This window comes from Pempheris klunzingeri, chromosome 14, assembly GCF_042242105.1.
Source record: "Pempheris klunzingeri isolate RE-2024b chromosome 14, fPemKlu1.hap1, whole genome shotgun sequence".
NCBI lineage: Eukaryota > Metazoa > Chordata > Actinopteri > Acropomatiformes > Pempheridae > Pempheris > Pempheris klunzingeri.
The window spans coordinates 7,121,596-7,146,757 of NC_092025.1; the positions used below are offsets into that span (position 1 = coordinate 7,121,596).

The 25,162-nt window shown below is 42.6% G+C and overlaps 1 protein-coding gene across 1 annotated transcript; it reads right to left on the reverse strand.

Annotated features, from left to right (window-relative positions):
• Positions 1–1,341: 1,341 nt before the first annotated feature.
• On the reverse strand, positions 1,342–15,973 carry LOC139212919 (transmembrane protein 164). The gene is made up of 6 exons (XM_070843487.1): positions 15,456–15,973; positions 8,985–9,034; positions 6,894–6,960; positions 5,627–5,705; positions 4,425–4,525; positions 1,342–2,809 (listed from the first exon to the last, which is right to left on the reverse strand). The coding sequence occupies exons 1-6, from the start codon at positions 15,891–15,893 to the stop codon at positions 2,603–2,605; spliced, it is 942 nt and encodes a 313-aa protein (XP_070699588.1). The 5' UTR covers positions 15,894–15,973; the 3' UTR covers positions 1,342–2,602.
• Between the last annotated feature and the right edge of the window lie 9,189 nt (positions 15,974–25,162).

Sequence of the window (25,162 nt, forward strand, 5' to 3'; positions counted from 1 at the left end):
ATGTTGTCTTAGGTGTCATTTGTGTTACAAACTGAACCGTATCACGTCCTTACCTGCTGTAGTGAAGTACTCATCACTTCCTCTGACCGTGATCATGTCTGTGGATCAAGAGACTCTTTTCTATTCTCAATGGAACCTGGTGAGGAAACCATAAAACCCGTGATTTCCCAGGACTGCGCTCCACGTTTCTGCCTCAACAACGAGCACTCGAAGAGAAGAGCAGCACATTTTAACAGATTTCTCCTCTTATTAATCCACAGTCACCTTGAGGCCTCTTTGCAGCCACTGTGGTGGTTTCAGATGGAGCTGCTCTCTTGACTGTCTGTAATGATGAAGTGCCGCAGGCCTGTGAAAACTCTCTGCAGCTCACTTCAGTCGATAGGCTGCACTTAAAGCTTTTTACCCTGTCTGGCCTCACCGAGAACAGTGAACCCAAACACGTATTACACAGGCTTGAGTTTTTATGAGTCAGGCAGCAACTTGGCATCAGTGCAGCGGTGCGGTGTGCTGGGAGGTGCAATTATTTGAGGAATTTTGGGAATAGTTACACATTTCGGGAAATAGGACTTATTCGCTTTCTTGCTGGGAGTTAGATGAGAGGATGGTACCGCTCTCATATCTATCTGTTAAATATGAAGCTAGCAGCTGATTAGCATAAGGCTAGAACCGAGTGTGACTCTAAAGGGAACAAAATCCACCTACCAGCACCTCTAAAGCTCACTAATTATCACGCTATAGCTTGTTTGCTTAATCTGTACAAAAGAAGTGCAGAAGCAACAAAAAGTCACAGCCCAAATAGAGATAATCCCGTGCATAATCCCTGCAGAACCACTAATTTGTCTTTTTACTCTTTGATTTCTACACAGATGAAACCATTGAGGTCTAACCTGTTCATTAATGAGCTTTAGAGGTGCTGGTAGGCAGGTGGTTACCTTCAAACAGAGCTATGCTAGCTGTTTCCAAACGCCTTTATGCCAAACTAAGTGCTCAGTTTAGCCGTTTCATATCAAACGGACTGATATCAATCCTCTCGCCCAACTCTCAGCAAAGAAAAGCGATTAAGTTTTTCCTAGAATGTCAAACTATTCAGTAACTTCCAGTTCATTTTATACAGTCACGTCTGAGGCTGAGAGTCCTGCTCACTGTACTAATGGAGATCCAGCGATAGTGTTCCTCAGCAGCTTAAATCAGAAAGTAGGAGAGATTTAAGTCTTTTAATCTGCACTTCATTTTAAATCCCAAAATAAGTGTTTTCCAAATATATCCTGAACACAGTTAGAAAAGAAAAAGGGAAGAGAGAGAGAGAGAGAGAGAGAGAGAGAGAGAGAGAGAGAACTCTGGTCAAATCAAATCACTTTTATTGTCGATACAGTACATACACTGAACCAATAGAAATACAAAAGTTTGTCTCATCCCTTCTTTACAGTATATGCTACAGTGACACACACACACACACACACACACACCCCTCACACTTGAAATGATATAAACTATGATGAAATATTCAAATCATCAATGTTAGTTAATACTTCCTTTTGATTGGGTGGTCAATAGATGAACCAAAGTGATGTCATGCACATCATCTGCCGCATTTCTTTTTTATTTATTTATTTTTAAACTAAACTGGGAGTGTGCCTGGTTACAGCTGCAGTGGTGGCGTGAATTCAGGATGCTTTGTAAGATAAACTTGGATCAGGAAACAAATTCTTATCAAGAGCCACATACATATTTCGTCGAGATCCTCTGTATCTTGGCAAACATTGCGTTCATCCCAACGACGCGCTGACGTTTAAACCTCACTGAATAAGTTCCAGGATCACAATAACAGAGGTCACCTTAACACCCCAGTGATGCTCATTCGTCACTTTTAACCTCAGCAGGTCAAACGTCCTCCTGTCCCCTGATTATCACAACTGGAATGATCTGAATGGGCTGGAGACAGAAATGCAAAAGAGGCGTCTAAACAATAATGTTCTCTTTGCCTGTACATGTGTGCGGACCTGAGGGACGCCACGAATAAGCTTCTATTTTCAGTAATGACGACACTAAGAGGCAACCGTACGTGTCCGACGAAGATCCTCCGACCGTAAACAAGCAACAATCTACACGACAGCTCAAATCTTTTTTTTCAGAACGCACTGGAGACAAACAAAATGGCAGCTTTACCCACTAACATATGATCTAGCATAACTACCACGTAAATAACTGAAAATGTAACAACTGCAGATCAGTAGTGACATTTGGGTTTCTGTCTTTACAGCTTTACAAAATGACAGCTTGAGAAATCTCCTGCAAATTCACCAACATATTTCTGGAAATTGTATTCCAAAAAAAAAAAAAGAAAGAAAAAAAAGAAGAAGAAAAACAAAAAGGCTAAATCTGCCCAACTTCACAGCGCTTATAATGTGCATGCAAGCCGACTACAACACTAAAAGAATGACACGTTGATTCACTGGCCCTGAAATGATCTCTTGTTTCAGTAAAACAGATGGTTAAGTCTTAAAAGATGCGTTAAAATGCTGATTTAAAAAGAAAATAATCCCTGTGGTGGGAGCAGGCATTTCGAATGAAAGGCTACGTCTGTGTGCATCTCGGCGGACATTCAGTCGACCTTCTTGCTGCGCAGTCGGAGTGCGTCCAGCAGGTATCTGCAGACGGAGCCCGTGTGTTGCGAGAGCAGCGTGAGGAGCTTCCCGTGAATCAGGGTCAGCAGGGTCTGGTGGCCCGCCGCCCACACCCGGTACCAGGGCCCGTAGAAGGGGTCGGACACGGCCGGGCACAGCATGTTGTTCAGGTTGACCTCGGTCACCTGCGTGTGTGGGGGGGGGGGCAGACACACATGGGCTGAGTAAGCACAAGTCCTGATGGGACGCTAACAGCAATCAGAATAAACAGGAGCCAGCCGGATTATGAGGTTTGGGCTAATGGCATGGCTGACTTCCCTGCACGTATCTTTATAATCGTCCACTTCTGCTCCAAAAGACCATCACTAAATTGCCTGAAGGCTTGAGTCCATAGCCTGACTTGCTTTGACTGCTGAATGACTCATCTCATTTTATCACTGATGTTTGCATTTGTGACTGGATAAAACTAATGGACTTTCAGTGATTTTATGATGAGGGAGAAAAAAACCCTGATAAACACCTTCAAACATTATGCAATCAGATGCAGTAGCACTGCAGTAATTATGGACTTTGTGAAGCTTATAATGCTCACTGGTCATATACTTTTCCACTGCTGACTACCCATTCTCTCTGTTGTCATGGGAGTTCAAATTTGTCTGTGTGCTGTCCTGCATGAATTTGCAATCAGGCAGCCACTGTTTGGCCTCTTATTTATTTCTTTATTTTATACCTCTGATAACCTCAAAAACCCGCTTTTAAACTAAAGCTGATTTATACTCCTAATTGGTATTCAACTCAGTGTGACTCACTCTTGCTGCTGCTCTAATTTTAATGTGCAGCCAGTGGACAAATAGTAATAGTAAACGTGTCACAAAACAGGATTCATTTTGACGTAACGAGCTGCAGAAATGAGACGCTGGCTACTGGAAAATAATGAGAACATACAAGCAAAACACAGGAAAACGGACATGGCAGTGATTACGGGTAGACGCTTACCGTCACTGACCTTCAATTTTACACCCACAACTTGAATCTACATCTACAATGAGATCATTAAAACATTATTTTAAAAAAATCTATCCATAACAGTTCAGAACTTGAAACAGAAAGGGACGAATCTATGACAGTTTGAACAGGATCTAAAATGTGTAGCACAAAATGTGTAAATTCCAAAGAATTTTTAAAAAAACCCAATGATTTTCTATCTTTTATCATCTGTGTCATGTCTACTCCTGATTATGGTGACACTGTGAGTATAGACTAGAGCCTCTTGACTGTTTGCACTTTATCTCTGCTGATAAAACCCATGGAAGGGAGCTAGGCTGCATGTTATTTATCTGTAAGGCTCTGCTACAAACACCGTCTCATCCCCTCCGCTCCCACACGCAAAAAAACCTCACACTCACACGGTCAGGTCAAGATAATTTGACGTTAGCTGTGACACAAGAGCTGGTTTCAAAAACTGTTCTCCTCGCTAAGGGAATGAACTGCAATCTCCCATTTCACTTGATGATTTTTAAAAGACTATAATCAAGTATTTGCAGTTTCACTTTTGTAATTGCTTTTCTTAATGTGAAACTAATGTAGCTTGCGTTTGTAGATTTTCTGCGTCTGTCCATGCTTAAATATCAACGAGACCAAATAACAAGTACAAAATATTTGTTGAAGCACAGCTGGATTGTGCTGCATTATATTTCTATGTCTATGTTTAAAATGACTTCTCCCTGGAAATGATGAGTACATGTGTATACTGTGCACAGTGAAATGCCACATAGTGTCCAGCAGGGGGCTCCATCTTACCAGGCCAAGGACCTGCAGGAAGAGGAAGTGATAGAGGAACAGGATGCCATTGGAGAGCAGCGCCCACCACATGTCCCCCAGAGGTTCCGGCTTGTACACACCTGCAGAGAGAAGCACCCGTAACACATCTGAACCAGTTTGTGGGTTGAGGCGAGAGCGAGGACGCCGAATGGCTCCCGTGTGCCACCTGTTTAACTTGGACTGGCAAAATGCTAAAGGACCAAACGCCGTTCCCATTAACGTCCCTGTTGATGCGCTTGTGGTAATGTCTCAGTCAACAGATGGGACCCCCCCCTTGGCTGCAGTGAAGTCAGTAACAGGAACCAGGATGTGGGTTCAAACTGGCTTTTCCTGTTTCCTCACTGCTGCCACGTGTTACCAGGGGATGGTGGTAAATGTGCCCTCGTTATATCAGTTTACTGAGAACAATGAGTATTTCCACTTGCCTGGCTCAGGCGTTACGTTGCTGATGAACAATGAGGCACTGCAGGCAGAGCTTTGATTACTGTGCCACACCCTACCTGACTTATACCAAATAAATAGACCCTTTTCAAGCCTCGTGAATGTAAACAATTATTTAATCCTGTTAATAGTTTTTAAGTCTTGCAGCATATACCACTGAGTGACTGAGTGCACCCCAACAGCAAGTCAGAGCATCTCCGAGCTGCAGAATTTGGTTTATGCAGATATTCCTTCATGCTGTTACAGGGCCCAGCAATCTGAAGTGAACTTGAAACGCTGCAGTTCGACATGAAGTTATATCTAGAGGTTAAGTGAGCTGCGTTTTCAACTTGAGAAGTCAGGATCTTCGCACTGTTTGGGCCGACATACACAGTAGTCTTTTGGCCTTTGAAAGACACAGTGGAGCAACATAAAAACATACTGGATATATGGCTCTCTTCCCAATTCAATAATTTCCACATATGCTTTTCAGTGCCACGTAAATCTTTATAGCAGAGGGTGGAAGAGAACGCAGACACTGGCCAACAAGCAGCAGCAGCAGCAGCAAGCGTTTGTTTAATAATAAACACATCACAGAGTACATGATGTGAGGAGTAAGAGTGGTTGGACAGAGAGGGAAAAAGCAGGATAAAAGACGTCAGTGTTGACTGGCTGACATGTGGAAGGTGCTTCGCTGTGCGTGTCTGCTTGAATGGAGAGAACAGGAGTGTGTAACTACTAATATACTTATCAACGCCTACCTCCTTTCCTGAAAAGGTAAAGAGGCACCAGGTACAGCATGGAGTGCTGTATGTAGTAGATCTCCTTCTCAAATGGCAGCTGTGGAGAGAAGAAACCATTTCACTTCTTGATAGCTCCCGTTAATCATGTCACACAGACACTATGAGACAAAGAAAAGTGCCTGAACGTCTGAGGAGTGATACTTGCATGTGGTCTTTAGACTTGTAGACCTAAACACAGGGTCAACAGACAGACTCCCTGCTGCTCTGATGCACTGACCTCAGACCAGCACTCACAGCCGGAGCAGGCCGTAGTCTGAACCCAGCTCTGTCCACATGAGCTGAGCACACACAGCGTGCCTGGAGACAGTCATTATTAATGCTACAATAAAATCTATTATTTCTAATTTTTGTCCACAATCATGTCAGACATCGGTGTTCTTTTAATTAATAAAAGCAATTCCACTGCTCTCTGAGAAAAGTGAAACATGACTTCATTCATATGATGCAGGATTTTATGTTTTTTTATGGGATTTATGAGGGTTTGGTGTCAGCTGTGAAAACTATTTGAGGACCAAGCTGACCAAAAGACTTTGTGTACACTGAAGCTAAATAAAGGCCCTGAGGTTGCACACCTTACAACATCTGAAGGCATACTTCCCTTGTTCGACAAAACAAGTTCCTTATCTCATAGTGAAATCCAGTTAAGGCAGACAGCCTTTGATTTATGTCGGTGAGACTTGTTCTGTGGTCAGAACATCTGATCTTCACAGCGAACAAACTTATAACAATCAAAACTTGATTTTATTTAAGGCAAATCGAATTTAAAGCTAGTGCATCTGGGCCTCGTCTGTGGCGGTTAGTGAAAAGCCTTTCTAGCAGGCAGGGCTGTCAGCTCTGAACTGGCTCCCTTCAGATCCCCTTCGCTAAACAGCAGATTTCCATTAACAATCAAGCTCATTCTTTCTGCCGCTTGGGTCCGACATTTCGTCTTCCGCTCGGTGGAATTTAATTCTCCAGATTCACCCACTGGTACAGGAGCTACATCTATTTAAACATCACATTCATTTAAGGATCACAGTTTTATGTCACAATTTGGAGATAAAATGACAAAAGCGGTTATCCTAATACATTAAAAGGGATAACACTTGCTCTCCTGCTGAAAACTGAAACACACGGACTACTAAAAACACACTTAGACGGAACAAGAGCTTGGACAGACAACAGCAGTGGCATCTCTGAGCAATTTCAAGGCTTTGATGAAGATTTTCCATTACTGCTTACTTACCAGTCTAGTGTTGACTACAGGGAACATTAAAGCCAATAACGCGCCGTTCAACATGTGGACCTGCAGCCTGAAAACACACAGGGACAAAATAAGCCAATAACAACAGCAACGTTGACATTTTAAATGATATCATAAACCTCACGGCTTCCATCACATCTGCCAAAGAATCATTTCCGCGATGCACGCATCATTGCGTTATTGACGTATTAGTTTGAATGGATTAGTGCAGACATGAGCGCTGAGGAACAGGTGGAGGACAATGTAGATTACGCTCTATGATGCTGGAAACCAATCACAGCGCTCCCTGATGCTGTTAGCAGCAGATGTCTCTCATTCGTTGGCAGGGTCAGTTCCTACAGGGCGTGTTGATTTGGACACTGATGGTTAACAATTAGGACCTTTCACTGTATGAGCGTGTTGTAGAGACTTCACGCTTCTATGACCCATTACAAGAAATCACATTAAGATGCCGTCATGATTCTGACAAATCACAAAATCTAGCTATTCAGTCATAATTAGTGTACATTTAGATACAAGCTAGTCTTTAGTTAGCACACATTCTTCAGCCGCTCCCATCCCACTCACCATTCAGCATACACACAGCCTGTCTGCTCCTGCAGACAGAGGGAGTGTGATGCTTGCTCAGTTAACTTGGGCACATCCAACACTGAGAGACAGGTTTCTTTTTACCAACAATTATTCTAAGAGTCACAAAAACCCAGGAGCCTCTGCGTCAAAGTGTGGACCTGCATCTATATCTCTCTCACTGCTCTTTTTGTCAAATGAGCCAAAATAACTGTTGTGACAGCCAAGGTCACTGGGAAAACAGCAGTGCTACAGGAATGTCAGTTCAAATGAGCCCGGCTGTCACTCTGGGGGCCTCCAGACCTTTTAGGAAAAACAGTCTGCTTCATTCAAATCCAAATTTGCCACATTTATTGATCATTAACAACCTTTGCCCAGTATTTCCCCTCTATTAATTAATATTATGTTTAATGAAAACTGAATGAAAATAGATTTAAAAATGACACATTTATACAAGATGCTTTGGTATGTGTAAATGTCACTCTGTCTTATGTTTCCAGATCTGTAAATGAATCCATATTTCCAGTTATTGCCAAAATGCCACAAATACTAATTTGAAGTTTGCTAGTTTTTGGCAGTTTGGAGCTTGTAGCCAGATGTATTTCTGAACTTGGGTGTAAAAATCTTAGACTGCAGGAAGTCTCTCAGTGTTATTCTGCTGTCATTAGATAATGGTATACCTTTGGCTCCCACAACGCTTTGTCTGCCTGGTGAACAAAAGCAGCTGAAAGCAGGCAGAAGAGAGGCTACTTGTGTCTTCAGACAAAGGTGGTCTCCCGCTCTTGAATACAGATGAAGGTACTGTGGGTTTGTTCTACATAAGCCATTGATTGCATTTGTGCATTTTATGCAGAGGAGACACATACTTTGAACTAAAATGGCAAAATAAAAAACAATGTTTTATCTATTTTGTTGTCCTAAGATGAGACGAGATGAAAGATAAGAAACTTTTATTTTCAGTAGGCTTCTTTATGGTCATGTCAGACAAGACACAGCCACGGTGCCTTGATAAAACACCCACTGTGGCTGGTCGCTGTGCAGCTCCCATGGGTGAAGGCAACAGAAAGTGACATTGCTCGTATTTATTCCTGACTAGATCCAACTTTTTTTGCTCCCACTGGCAAAAACAGAGCCATTTCTCCAGGATAATTAACTGCCCGGACCAGAGCAGTAGTTTTGGGAGAGGAGACTACAAAGCCCAACAAATTCATTACAATAAAACCCTGTGAGAGCCCAATTTACACCGTGGAAGTAATTACAATCAACATGGCAACTGCTTTTATATGAAAATAAAATGTCTGTCTGCTCAATGGTTTCTTAATACAATCAAAATTTGTATTCATGGCAGGTACCAGGCTGAAATGGAGGGTGGATGACTAAACAGGAAACTGTGGCCCTAAACACTTTAGTGAACTAGACATCTGTGTTGCCACAATACATTGTTCACTGAATATAACATGGGCAAAACATCGAAGTGAGACATGAGCCAGGGTCAAATATACTCACCTAAATACAACCATTGCTGTTTTACATGGTGGACAGGCCAGCAGGAAGATCTGTAGAGGAGAGCACGGAGAGATGAGAAATCACATCATCGCATTAAACTCACAGTCACTGTGGAACAGCTCGAATGCTTCTGTAAGTACAGAGAACAAACAAACTGCTTTAACAAGTTTTTTACTAATGTAATAAGAACAGGAGACTTGAATAGAGCATCCCACAGGCACCTGTGAAGTGCTTCTTGCTTCAAGTATGAAAACAAAACGCAGAGTTTAGATTGGACTTGAGGACGGTCAAACAATCAGGGTAGAATTTGAAAGCATTAAAATGGCTGCTGGGTATTGGCAGTGATGTATTTTATTGCCTGGTTTCAAACAGGACTGTCGATTGAAACAATCGGCAACTCATTTCTCATGGAGGAGGGAGAAGGAAAATAATCAATTCCTGTTAGGGAACAGCAGGGCCAGGGGCGTTTCTAAAGTCTGGACTGTTTGGTCCCCCAGCAGCTCGGTGTTAACAACATCGATGTGCTTTTCTTCTCTGAACTTCATGATAGTGACTGGGCTATAAATGCAAACCTTGGACGTCCGGGTTTAATTCGCAGGAGAATCACAAACAATTTATCAAAAAGTCAGACATCTCATCTGCGCTCAGTGACTGTGCTACTCAGGCCTGGAGGATACTGCAAACATGGATTAGTTCAAAACACCAGCTGACAAAAGAAAGAGTCGGTCTGTCTGGAAGGCAAAGCCTGGAAACGGCATTACAAGAAAGCAATTTACCTGAGATTCGTTGTACAACTACCCGCCAGCCAGGGGGATATGTCTTAGGGATTGATCTGCTGTACACCTATCAGCTCATATTAACCTGCACTGTGAACACAACTGAAGTACGTTCTGCAGACACCATCTGTAACAAACAAAAGCTTTTAGCACGAGGAAGGATGAATTAAATATATAATCCTGAATGTTTAAATAGTAGAAACTGTCCCGGAGATACAACCATTTTTCCCCCTTGTAAATTTGGTTTTCATTCTACCTCGTGAAGATTAATAATCAGAGAAATAGATGTTTCTTTAATGCACATATTCATTTCAGGAGAATTAAACACTACATGAAAATAGAGTATGATAAGATGACAGTAAATATTTTGCATATATTTTCAATATGATCATTCCCAGACATACTAGTGAAAGGGAATTTATCCAGCGAGGAAAACATATTCTCCTAACGGACACAGTAGCAGCTGCATATGAATACTATTGTTGGAGGAGGCAGTGACGTCATCTCCGCTGCATTTTCACTGTACATAAGAGGGCAGGTCAGAAATTAAGAAATCATTGAGCAGGCCATTTCTATCAATAAGGACTCGACTGGCTGGTTGGTTGCTGGTGGAGCGGACAAAATAATCCATGTGTCCTGTCCTAACTGATATTCCTTCGAGACCACGCCAAATCTAGGCGTATTCCAAAATATTTCTGCGAAAATGCAGTCAAATTGCGTTAATCTGATTCAACAGGCTGCTTCAGTCTGGAAAGAGGATTAATCCCTGTCTAACATACCGGCCCATAGAGTCATGATCTTATTCATAGGTGAGAGTTAAGTATAATCCAGCGGTGTGTATATTGGAAGAGCAGATAAGTACTGTGTCTAGCAAATGGATTCATCAACTGTTTATAACGCAGCGTTTTGAGATTTTACATGACATCAAAATGGTGTGCACAATGTTTTAATGTTTGGGTTCCTTCCTTTAACTTTCAAACTGGGCAATGTTGTTATTTCATTTAGACTTTTCAGTATGTGTTGATGTTACATGGGTGTCTTAGTCCTTGAGGAAAGGCCGGCATAAAGCTTTCAAGGCCCTTTTTCCAAATGGCAAATATTGGCTGAAATAGATACAAAACAAACTGAGCTGGTGAACCATTTAGTGCAGGAGGCAGAAGGCCTGCAACAGATGATGAGTTCTTCATAATTAGTGTGAGGGCCTGTTGCTGCATGTGAGGAATAAGCCAGCCTATTGCTCGGCCCTCCACTGTGAAAAACTACTGGATATTGTCATAAATCTGTGGTTTTATATGTCTGATCCTTGATCTCCCACACAGTGGTGGGAGCTGTAGGCGTCTACAGCACACCTGAGTAAGTATTATAGCGACAGTACATCACCAGCGTACAGTACATGTGCTGTTCTACTAACTGACAACTGGAGTGTTTGGGAAGGAGGCTTAAAGCGGGTGATTGAGTCGGGGTTCACACAGACCAATGAGTCAATCATCAACAAGGAGCCGTGCACGCGCTGGATGGGTGTGTGCACAGCCATGCAGCCGGCTTAACTAAAAACACCCATACTGTCCAGCCTTCCACAAGTATAATCTGAATATACTGTAGTAATTATTACCTGTGATTTCATGTGCTCTGTAGCTTCAAATTCTTTGCATATCGTTATATGTATTTAGACTAATTATGCGGTACGTTTTTCTTCTTGTTCTATGGCTACATGTTTGCAGAAATCACTAAATTACTTAGTAACTTAGTAACATCTGCAGAGCTTCAGTTAAAGTACAGCAAAATAAGTATATCACAAAGTCATTTACTCTTAATTACTCATCATCCCAAAACCATTATGACCTGGGTCATAACAGTCGGCTTAAAACATCATTAAACAAATGTTAAGAAACACGAACGTATTAACCTACATAAGTACAACAGGAGTCACCATTTCACTGGTCAACCAAATAATACTCATCACTGTCCATAAGCTTCTGCAGCTCCAGTCAACAGCCCGGCCCCGACTATATTCACACGCATGATTACAGTTATGAGAGTCAAACCAGCCTTGACGACAGCGATGCTGTAAAAAACACAATTAGCTCTAATGGTTGTTTCTCTCTATTAATTTTACAACTGAAATATAAACACATCTGAAAGTATGGCAGGCAGCCATCTTTCCTGTTTCTTACTGACTGAGAAAAGACATAAAATACAGACACGACCCGTGTAATCATCTTCCAGGGGAGGACAGCTGGTCGCCACTTGAAGAGACGCATAACTGACTGAACTTCACAGTGTCAGCCGATATAACAATACACAAATACTGGGAGACAACCAGTCAAAGGCTGGAACTGAGAAGACACTTCAGCGAGACTTGGCTTGACATGGTGGGTAATGTTGACTATTTTGTGGTCAATTTGAACCAACTCTCACAATATAAACTTATGTGGTGCAAACATGAACCGGCTGTACTGTCTGCACAGGTGCAGAGCAATTTCAAAATAAAAGTACAGCTGTGATTGTATAATGATTTCAAGCTGTGAAGGAAAACCGCTGTAAAAAAAAAAGATCAATGGTGTTTTTATATATTGACAGAACTCATTACTACTGATAAGCCACACTTCCGTTTTACTGGCGTAGTCATTAAGCATAATGCAGTATAGTGCCTTCAGTGTGAGCCGTATGACGGAGTCAACAATCTGTTGTGCTGTGTGTTATTGCTACAGCTGATAAATGTGGTTATATTTTAAGATAATGCTGATACTGTCGTCTGTTGTACTGATAGTGAATGTTGGAACAGCAATGTAACAGCATGGCGCCTCAACTTATAGGCAAGCTCTCAGCCTATGGAGCAAAGACAAAGCACAAAGTCTTAATGTTCATAGCTGCAGTGTGCAGACAAGCCGTGTGTTAAACTCCAATTAAAATCATTCACAGCTGCTGCAGAAATGCCACAGGTCTAATTATAACAGGGATAAGTGATTACTTCCTGATCATCACCAGCCTAGCCAGTTTCTATCATTGTTTCCTTTCAGATCCTTTCTTGCAGATCTGCGAGGGAGGAAAGTTCATTTGATAAAAGGGGCTGTGAGTCCACGTACAGTATCATCATGTGTTAAAAGGAAACTCCCAGCTCACTGGACAGTTCTGTAGGACGTAATGAGTCATTTGACCACACAGAAACGGCTGAGAAACTCATTTTCATTCCGTCATCCCGGAACATCCACGCTGCTGGACGGCATTTTTACAGTAATGAATCATGATTATGGTTATTTGCTGGGGACTTTGTGATGTGATTGTTGGCATATGAAGATCAGATTTCTGTTTCCTAACCAGAGTCTTGTTACCCCAGTTTCATGTTACACCTTTTATACCAACTTGACTTTACTAGAAATTCAAAAGAAAATCTAAGTAGCATGTATATTTCTGTAATAATAATACCCATTACAGAGCCGTGCCGAGCTCACCATATCCTGGTTTGTCCATCACCTAAATACACACTACAGCACACGGCATCAGCGATTTGATTTGTTTGTTTGTTTGTTTACAGAGCCCCAACCATGACCACCGGACACAAATGAAAATACACGACAGTAAACTGATCAGTCAGTGATGAGTCGGACGTCTGTCAGCGTGGGCGGCGCTGCTGTCCCCCGTTTTATGTGGAGACAAATATAACAGGCGTCTGCGCTGTCGGATGTGGAGCATCAACTCATCAGTCAGCAGACGCTGAACTCTTCACCCTCAGTGGGGCTCTCTCACCTTGTTCTGAGTGATGCTTCCCCGCCTGGTGTTTTTGACACGTGTGCAACAACTCTATGCATTATTTGTTTCACCAACAAAACTTTAAATACAGTTAGATTGAGGTACAACAGCAGACTTGAATCAAATTCTTCCCTACCACGACAATTACAACCTATAGAGTAAGCATCAGTATACTATGTAAGCACGTAGCAATAATATTGATCTTAAATCCAAAGTGGGAGATGGAGAACTTAAACTGGGGCAATATTCTTTTTAACAACACTCAGGTGAAGTGGCTGTCTGTGCTGATTACTCAAGGACTGTGGTAACGTCAACTACAGCAACACTTGACTCTACGCGTCTCACCGGGCATCTTTACAGCAACCTACATTATTCAGCCTATAAAATGTGCTCATAATTCTGGCCTCGCTCTCTCGCTTACAGTTTTTATGCGTAGCCACTGGGTTAAAAAGGAGACGGTAAAAAAGGGGCCAGCTGAGGATCTTCGGGAGCCTTATGAGACGTTTTGATCTTAAAAGGGGTCGCAAAAGGAACCACATCCATTTACTGTAAATCCACCGACTCTGGTGAAGAACTGGTGGGTGGAGTTGGTTAATAAGATGAGTCAATATAAGCACATGTACACAGTCAAACAAAGAAACATGCTCAGAGCAATCTCCACTGATGTCAAAACGCCCTCCAGCCGTCTTGGCGAGAAACAGTGCAACATACTTCCTGTTCCACCTATTTTTCATCACACAGTCGAGCCCTCTGCCCTGTTCCCTGCAACAAGTAAACTCCTGGAGGCAATCCCTGCAGAGCCACCCCACTGATAGAGACAACTCCTGCCTGTTCTCCTGTTTCAAAGGTAAAACAGACATGTTACAACAAACTGGAAACTTCCATCTCCTCTCACAGGGCCTCTTCCTTTTTGGAACCACTTTCTTTAATTTCCTCTTCTGATCACACTCATACACCCATAACCACACCCAAGTGTCAGCAGGCATGAGGAATACCTACTGGCCTTCATACATGAGTGGCATTTTGCTATCATCAGTCAACTCCTCATCACAGCCAGTCATTAATCAGTGTCCGCTAGCGATTCCGCTGCCGCCATGTAATCTGGATATAATCCAGAGTACATCAGCATTACGTGCCTTCCATAATTCATGTGTGTGATACATACATTCAAACATTATGACCCGTTACCATGACCCCATGATGTGTGGTCATGTTCCGTGAAGGTCAGCCGACCAGGAGGCGTGAAAGAACACAGACAGAGCAGTGTGAACGGAGAACCTTAGTGGTGTCCTGAACCGTAAACCTGCAATGTGAACTTACAACTTAATACAACACGGCAGAGACGCCACTCACTTTATTACCACGTCACCTCGATCAAACTCCCAGCTGGTGTTTGTTAGGTATTCAGCTGAGAGCGGACTGTTCCTCAGTCATAACTCATTACAGGAGTTCAAATCAGATGACGCCCAGCTCCTGTTACATACCTCAGGGCCTGAACTTGAAACAACAGGTCTTGTTTCATGGCAGCACTTTCTCTCACAGAGGAGTAACATCAGTGTTTGAGCGAGTCTCAAACACAACTTTTATTCCTTTATGGTGCTTTTTTCCTCCTTCGATTGCCTTCCTTCTGTGATTATTGTGCACTTGTTATTCTGTCACGTTTGCCACTTGCATGCTTTTGTACTACTTTTCAGTTCTGTAGGGCTCCAAACGAGAAGAATGTTACATGTCTCAAGGAAGCAACAAGTACTTTGGCAACACTCATTGTAAAATACCAACAGTTGTGTTTCAGCATACTGAGGATGGGTGAGGTCAGGTAAAGGAAAGCAGAGACATCCAAGTCACTTAATATAATAAATACAACTTATGATGATGATGAAGGGTGTTGCTGTCACGTTAACAGCCCATCCTGGGGGGGTGGGGGTGCACACAAACACGATCTTACCTGAATCATGGTGACAACATGGCAGGGATTCAGCAGGTATATCACAGTCTTGGTCGCGAATTTGAACCCAACCTCCACCCCAAAAGTCATGCAGAGGCCGACCAGCAACAGGTTCTTGCCCAGACTGTCCTCCTTGGTCCGTGAGCAGTCTTTCCCGACCACTTTGAGCTCTCTGGTTGGGCTTATCTTCCTCAGCGCCACAACGATCTCCACCAGGGAGATGAGGATGATGATCAGACTCTCGCTGATGCGCTGCTGGGGCGCGATGAAGGCGGCACACTCGGGGCCCCCGTTGCCCTCAAACTTGGGGTCCACCCCGCCGTAGACCCAGTCCAACAGGCTGTATATGTTATATCTGGACATATTCCTCTTCTCGTGTTGGAAAAGATACGAACAAGACGGAATAAAAGACGTCGCACCGACTTCTTGGCGAAACATGAACTGCAAGATTTCCCTTTCGTAGCTGGTCTCGCGGTTGAGAGGTAGACATGTATCCACCGCCTTAGTGTGTGTGTGTGTGTGTGTGTGTGTGTGTGTATGTGTGTGTGTGTGTGAGAGAGAGAGAGAGAGAGGGGGGGAGAGGGAGAGCTAGCTAAAATCGTCAAACTACTTCATCCACAGCCGGATGAGGAACTTCAGCTAGCGACAGGAGGCTGCTGGTCAAGACTACCAGCAGCAGCAGCAGCAGCGGCAGCGACGGCGGCGGATGGGGGCGAGCCTCCCTCCTCTTCCTCGTCCCTCACACAGATAGAAACTACAGCTAGCTAATCATAGGAGGACAGCAGCCGTCCGGGCTACGTGCTCTTGGTCATAAGAAGCTACACAGCAGTTTGCTGGACGCTGGGTTAGCGGGTGATAGCCACAGTGCAGACACCGGATAGGTAGCTAGCTTAGCCGAACAGCCTACCTTGGTGAACTGAAGCGGCGATGTAGGGGAGTTTTAGCACCCCGACTTTAGCCTGTCAGGCTGAGCTCCAGTCGCTTTGTTAGGCAGCACGTGCCTTGTAAAGTGGGATAATTATATCCCCCCCATGAATAACAAACACAGCATATAGAAATAACTGGAAAGGCGTCCTAAAGGAGGCTAATATCCCTGTTTGCTGAATGCAGGCTGTTAGAATCTCGTGCACAGTGTTTGATGTAAACAGCCCAATTAAGTTTGACATGTCAGTTCATAAACGTTAGTGAAATCACACTAGTCATATACACAGATGGTGTTTACGCCTTTATCGGATATTCAAATATAAATTAGTGCGGTAATCCTAAAACACACGTTCGATATAGGTTGTGCTCTGCCTGACAGTCAAACCTAAGGGCACAATGAGCTTGGAAGTTAACACCCAACACACGTGATGCGTGGGGATGGTGCGTTCAAGGAAAGTCCGGAAACTTCTGGATCCAGCTGAGAAATAAACTGCCAGTAAATGCAGACATGCATGCAGACTCTACACCTCACTGCTTCTTCAACAGGGGCTTGTCGGCCAGCTGAGTGTTACTTTGATTTCTCTACACGTTGGAGTAATGAGAAACTGTACAATAATTATTTTCTTCTGGTAAACACAGCTATTCAATTCTATGCCATCTATAAAAACACTCAGATGGGGTTTTTGGGACCTGCTATCAGGAAAAGGAACTCTATGGACAGATTGTGTTTAGCCATCCTTCTTTTACAAAGTTTATGGACCACTCACACACCTGACGTGGCACACATGGTGCTCACTGTACAGTAACATTAAGTTACAGAATCATTTACATACTAAATAAAGTTACTCTCACTTTTTAACATTAGCTCCAACACTGATGCGCTCTGATCATCATCATCATTTTTTTTTACTTTGGCCAATTTGTCATGAAAACTAATGACAGGACTGATATGTCATCTTCCGTGCACATTTATTCTCCCATAAGTAGGAAACCTTTTAATTTCGTCAACCCTATGGTCTTTCCTCAGCCTTCAGGCCAGATTCTAAACTCAAACATCTGCCACAAATACTCTCAGTGTTTTCTGTACAAAAAAGGGTTTTGATGAACCCTTGATCTTTTTCATCACATCAGGAAAATGTTTGTCATTTTATTGGGATATAAAAGCTAAAGCAAATGTAATGGATAACTGGTGAGATTATATGTGGCAACTATTTTTTTATTCGATATACTGTGGTTGTTCTAAAGTTAATGATTAGCCATTATGATTTTTGGCAAGGTGTCACTCCAAAAGAAGAGAGCTCCTTGTTGAGCAATAATAAAACAACTGTTAACGGTGGAGCACCTTCATTACTGATGGAAGAAAAGCAGCCATCACTGTGGCTATCAATTAGTCTCTTTTACTGTCCCTACTGTACAAATGCAATAAGCTGCAAATGCAAAAAACACCTGAAGGTTATCACACCTCATGAGTCCTCTTAACTCTGGACAAACATGATCTAGAGCCACAGTGATAGGATGATGGGACCTAAACATTTCCTCTGAAGTCACTTCATAAAGTGTGAGGCGAACGGCAGCATACTTGCCAAGATCAAAGTCCACAGAGGACTAATTTGTATGCATACTTGGCATTGTGCTTCCATCGCAGTGGGGGGGATAGTGACGTTATGCACTCTCTGCGCTACTTTATTTGGGATTCACTTCAATTTGGAAAATGTTGTTCACAAACACACGAGCGAAGGGTGGACTGAAGGAGGGGGCAGCGAATGGACTGACATGGGCTTGTGAGGGCAGAGAAAAGAGAGCAGAAGTGAAAAAACGAATGTTTCTCCCACGGCGCCCGCTTCGGTTGGCTGATGCTCGGCTTTTGAAATAACCACACACTGACATGACTCCATTAGTGTAGGGGTGTGCGTGTATGTGTGTGTGTGTGTGTGTGTGGCACTCTTTGAAAGCAGGTCCAACGCTCTGAGTGCAAATGACTCAAACTGCTTTAGTATGCACAGTAAGGGAACACATGGGATTCTGGTTTGGTTTGCACTGGTGGTACAGAGGAGAAACTCAGCCTGGGTGTGTAATCAGCGTCTGCTCCTGGTAATTGTTGCATGAAAAAGATGAGTTTTATATCAAAGGATGATTTCTCAATGACTTATTTACTGATAAATGCTCAGAGATGACTCAAGAGGAGGAAAACAGCTGAATAATAGACTGCTGCAAAAAGATGAGCAGAGATACAATCACAGTACCATAAAAATCTTATCTTATCTTCTCTAGGCTCTTGTAACTTATATTACCACAGATTTCTATGTACACCACAAACAGACATGTGCCACTATAGATTTAGTTGCTGTGTCTTGATCTGACCAATTAAAATTGACCCCTTTAAGTTGCATTTGTAGAAAAAGACACATTAAAGCTGGAAGACATTAACACAGTTAACCTGGAAGGCTCCAGAGCTGAAGTGATTCAGGCCTCCACTGTAAGCTGGAGGGCCCTGCTGTCGTTTGATAAGGAAAGAGCAGACTCTTTCCCATCACTTGCTGCCCAAGAAAATAAAACAGACTTGCATTTTCAACATTCTTGAAAGGGTTATACAGTATGTTCTCTCGGTCCCATAAGGGAAAATACTCTGACTCAGTTTACGAGCCAGTGTGGGCAGCAGAGTCCAAGCATCGCTTCAGGATGTGGGGAGAGCAGCAGAAAGCAGGCTAAAGATCAACCGGCCTCCCGGCGCTTGATCCTGAGGGATGAAGAGCGAGTGGATGCTGAATTCCCTAAACTGTCAGGTAGGAGCAACTTAGTGAAATCAAGACCCTTTAGGGCAGCTGGAAAAAAGGGCCAATTAGCTGAAGATTGAGAAGGAACAGCTGCACGGGGAGGAAAACAGCTGCACAGCTTCACTTACACAGAAAAAAATAAAATAATTCAGGCTTCATAAAGTGCTGCATGTTTGTCAAGGAAAGCAGAGGATCACTGCCGAGGGAGAAATTTGAATATTTCTGAGAGCTCTTCCCACTCATTTCAGTTATTTTTTACCTCAGCAGTTGTTTTTTCTTGTGAGGAATACATCATTTTGATACTTAAACTCTAAACAACACAAGTAACTGCATCAGAAACACTTCGCTTGACTGTGCTACAGTATGTAAATGATATACTTGTCATATTTTACATCTCTACAGGTTAATATTTACTTATTTTTTTTATTTACCACAGGATCCTCCCATATCCCCCCTATCACTGTTACCACGCCGATCGTTACCACGCCCCATGAGTCATTTCTCCCCGTGTTCCTTCCTTGTTGTGATAGTGTTTGGGTCCGCTCACTGACTGTTGATGGCTTTATTATCATCCAGAATAAAGACAAATTGTCCTGGAGGAAAGTGTCAGTTTTTGAGCTCATATAGAGCTGCATGCCGGCTTTTAAGCTCTGAGTCAACCCCAAAGCATTAGGATTCAAAGCTGGTTTGACTCTCCAGCACTCCTCCAAAAATTATGAGTGTTGTCAAGTGTTGTCACAACTGAATCAACCCCTTGTTCAAATATAAACTGGATTATGTCTGACACAAACACTCACGGAGAGAGATGCACAAAAACCTGTATCACACTTGTCACTGCTGTAAGCTTATGGCTTGAGTTGGGATGAAACCTAACACCAAATGTACAATATAGCTAACTTTACAAAATGAATTTTCATTTTGAACTGGAATCATTCCGAACCTCTTTCAAGCTGTTGTTACTGTCACCAGGGGGCGATCTTACCATTTTCCCTCCCTATGAGGACCTCAGTATTCATTCCACATGAGGCTTTTGGGGGGATTTTTTTGTTTTGAAAAAGCACCACTTCATTGTAAACCACAACCTTCTTAAATACAGTCTAATTACAGATTAATTGTTTATGCGACTGTAGCTCTTTTAGCTGCCTAATGTGCACTAATAATGAGGATTGGAAACAGCATTTCATTGTGATAACCTCATTTTCATGTTGCAAATACAAAGGAGTTGGAAGCCACTGTGCAGCTGCCACGCCACATTTGGAGCTCACATTATACATGAATCAATGCGAGTCTTTACAGTTCAACATAAACGTTCCTGCTGATTTTATTTGTTATGGTTTTGTTTCCATTTATTTCATTATACTTTTTGTTATTGCTTTGATTAGCTTTCTTTAATTCTCTTCTGTTATATACTTTTGTTTATTAAATATCGATCTAATCATTTTTACTGTGGGGACTGCAGGAGGATTAGAGCTGCAACAGAGGAAGCAACTGGGGCCCGCAAAAATAAAACAAACATAGATACATCAACAAATTGTGTATGTTGTCATCATTCGCAAGCTGCATGCATTTAGATAATCTAAATAATAATCTAAATCTAAATCATTTAAAAAAATAAGATGAACAATAAAAAGCAGGCACTTCTGCTAACACAGGCAAAGGACAAAAAGGAGCTCTTTTCAAAAAGCCAGCTGGGCCTGAGGAGATGGCATCCACAACAAATAAAGTACTTTGTGGATCTTGGAGGTTTATGTTTGTCAAAATGGTGCGAAAATCAATGGACTCCTGAGGGGGCGGCAGTGCTCTGATAGGCCCTCTCCTCTCTTCACCGCGGAGCAGGAATCAGTCAAGGATATTAATCTAAACATCAGTCATGCATGGGGAACACCCCACAAGGAGAATAAGCTTGCTCATCCATGCATCTCCTGGGGTAGGCAAGGGGGGGGGGGGGCTTTGAGGAAGGGAGTTGAATGGATAAGTATGTCAGGGTATCATCTCAGGAGATGTGATGTGGGCCGACTTTAGGCACACAGGCAATGAAAACCAAACTGAAGTAGTTGGCACCATCAGAACTGAAAATTGTGCTTAGCTCACTGAGCCACAGAGCTGAGGACGCCACAGTCCAATGCAGGTCTCCTGTGAGGGGAAAGAAGAAAGCCATGTTTCCCAGTTATATGTTAATGTAATTCATCTTATTGCAATCTAATCCTGCAGCCATTCCAATAAGCCACACTAGTAGCTGGAAGTACTGAAATTCAAGAGCAGTCCATTTTCTTATTATCTATAATATGCTGTGTTTCATTCTCTCTCACCACCTTGATAAAATGTCTGCTCTGCCTCTCTGTTTCTACTGCTCGCACTGGGTTTTCCTCCCAAGGACAAGTGCAGCTGTCGAGTCGTTTCCTCCATGAGGATACCCCATACTGACTGCAGGGCATCTGAGCTTTCCACTCCACAGCTAATCTAATGTAGCACGACTGTCAAGCGTGGTAAGAGCTACAGAAACATGCCAACGTAGACAAATTTTAACTTGCTAATCGATGGCATAACCTAAGCTGAAAATCATGGGTGGAATTTGAAATGAACCTCCTGGAGATAAAGAGGCAGATTACACAGCTACAATACTAAAGCCAATGCATTTGTAAAGAACATGTTAACTAATTGCAGAGGTTTCAGTAGAGTCAAGTCCTTTCCTGTACTTCAGAGATGTGGAGCTCACTATATATGAGTATAAAGCTCCATTACAGCAACAGTGATGATGATGATGTCTCCTCCCATTGAAGGCAAGTAAGTATGCAAGTAAACTTTTCTTCATGTCAAAGTTTTCTCCGGGTCATAACATACTTATCTCTGAACCCATGTGTTAGTCAGCATAGTCTGAAGCCACGGGGTCTCTGTTCGTCCCAGCAGCAGAGTGCAGCGTCACAACTGAAAGGCAGATGAATAGCCTCGTCGTAATGTTTGGACCAAGGCAGTCTGCTCGTGTATGCTTGAGAAATCATCAGCGTTTACGAGGCCATCTCTTCCCCGGCAGATAAAATGACAAACCGTCAAACGCACTCGTCTGACAGAGGGGCCGCTCACAACTAAAACAATTACAGCAGCTGTTTCTTTTTATGTTCCTTTTATGTGTTTTATGTGAAGTGCACAGTGACTCGAGAAATGACAATGACATGTAACAAATATTCCAGCTTTAAAAGGTGCAATTAGTAAAATTTGACCCTATAGTAAGATCTATCATCTATTATTAGGATTTTACTTAATTTTACCAAATGTTTTCTGCTGTTTCTGACACAGTGCTGCAGATGGAAGACCAGAAATAACTGAATCTTAACTAAATGTACCTGATTGCTAAAATGTTACACTGGCAAGTACAATGTATTCCTGTAAAGTTTAACTCTTTCCCTGATTCAGTCAGCATCTCTGAATAAATCAAACTTTTTCAGGTTTTGTGCCCAGTTACCCATCGTCCACCTCTTCAGCCACCAGAGGGCACACCACTCTGACGCTCCTCCTCAGTGAACCTATAAATCAATTTGATTGATTTTGGTGGATATTTATGACTTTGCCAGTAAAAACAGAAACCCTCAAACGGTTCTGTAATTTGTAGAACTCGAAAATAAAAAATGAATGGAGGCGGTTCGACCAGTACATGAAACAAGCCACTTCATTAACAACAAAGCCACAAAACCCTGTCCTGACAAACCCTTCAGGCGAAGTGTCTGCCTGCAGGGTACCAGTACCTGAACTAATCGCTGAAAAGCGGCACACAGCGGGGGGGGCCGGGGGTATCTTGTTCAGAGAAAACCGCAGAGCTGAGCCGAGGTTCAGTGAAGCGCTGATATTACAAGGTGTCATCAAAGTAGATGGGCCCCAGGGGGGAAGGGAAGTCAAAATAAACAAGGCTGGATAGTCCAGTTTTATCCCATACATTGGTGGGTTTGTTGGCAGCACTTGGAAAAGCACAGAATGAATCCTACAAGCTTTGACAATGATTTACATTTACCTGACCTGCTAAAAAAATACCTGTTAAGTGATGAATAACTTATTTATTCCGATTACTTCCTTATTCTAATGGTTGATTACTTTTAGCACCAATAATTACCTCATAATTAGATCATAAGTCTGATGTGGACACCAAGTGCTACTGTACTGCATGCTTTATACAGACCATGTCATGGGAAAAGCACTGCACAGAGAACTGAGACTCTCTGAAGGTTATTTCTCTTGTCCAAATGACACGTGGCTTGGCAAAGAATAATGCCAAGTTGTGCCGGGCATTGCTCACGGTGTGCACAAGACCTAAAGGAGAATAAATTGTAGAAAAGGATTGTATAGAAATGTGACTACATTTGCCCTCTGATGGGACAATTAGCAACGATTCACCTGAATGGCGGAAAGAAGCAGGCTGCAGAGAACAGTCGGAGCTGACACTGAAGAGGAACCGCTCCAAAGGCTTGACAAGGCAGCGCCCTTGTTCACCACATGGCTACGATTAAAGATAATAACACTGCCTTACATGTGGTTGTCAGAGATATCAGTGGGCATAAAGGTCAGGCTTTTAGAAGCTGAAAGACGCTGAGAGACAATGGAATTATTAAATGTCAGTCCACACTGATGCATACCTGTGATGTCTCTCATTCACGCCTCCGCATGCATTTCTGCACAGCCCTGACTACTTCTAATCCATAAAAAATATTTCTGCTTTATACTTTCATGAGTTAGTTTCCATTCAGTTTTAAATGTACACCATGTAGAAGCCATACACTTTGGCAAGAGCCATTCAACTGCAAAATTTGTTGGCTGTTGGCATGTAAGAAAAATTTAGCACACTCATTTAAATCCTGTGGCGATGACAGTTATGACCTATATACATGCATTTTGCATTAACATTACATGCTTGGTTTGAATAATTCTACATTAAATTTGGTTTGCCTGGAGATGAAATCATGTTTGCAGCTGTGATTTTTGGAGTGTCCTTTAATGGCTCGGACCAGTATAATTCTGGTTACATCTGAGGGCGGCTGGTGCAGCGTTGTGCTGTTGTATCAGATGGTTAAATTATTCCAATTAAGGATTGAGTTGGAAATGTAAATGAAGATTTGCCTTCGTAAGACTCCAATAGTCCAGGTGGACAAATAAAGATCATTTTAATTGAGTAAAAGTACCTAAACCAGCAACTCACCTTCCTGCACCCATATTTACTTAAGTAAAATGAGTATCATCAGCTGTACGGCCAAGATAACGAGGAACTTATCTCGCTATAGGGAGAAAACTACTCTGTTATCCTGGGATAACCAGATAATTAACTTGTAATTGAGATAACAGGATTAAAAAAAATGATTGCAACCATGACCACTGTAGGCTTCCACAACTATCAGATAAATGTTGGGGAGTAAAGAGCAAAATCTCTCCCTGAAATAAAAAAAATGCTTAAAGGTGAAAAGATATATAAAATGGAAATTCTCAAGTAAAATCCAAAGTATAAATAAGAAATTTGGTGATGGTTGTATTCTATTAGTAAATGCTTAGTGGGACACTTGAATGCAGCAGAGACATTGTTAGCTTTATCAACAACCCCCCTCAAAATAAAAAAGGGGTCTGTTGGGTGGAGTGAGCCCTTCAATGCTGATTCAGAGCTGCAACGCTCATGGCACACATGACTCACTGTATTTGCTAGTACAAACGTCAAACGCACCCTTTGAAAAAAAGCGTTCTATTTAACCTTTTAATGGCAGCCTCCCACCCCTCTTGCTTATTGGCTCCTACGGCTACCGTAGCTCTAATTAACAGCCCCACAAACACCTGCGGCCACCTGCTTGTCAAAAAGTAGTACATCATCAAGCTCAGCCGCCATGACGCGTTCAAAACACAAACCTGAAGTTGGAAGTTTTGCTGTCCTCCACCTGAAGACCACAGTGTTTCTAGGCTTCAACTAGCTAGGTAAGCTAGGTGTGCACCTGCTGCTCTTGTAAGCATGGCTACATGACCAGCATGGCCCCCTTCAGTTCA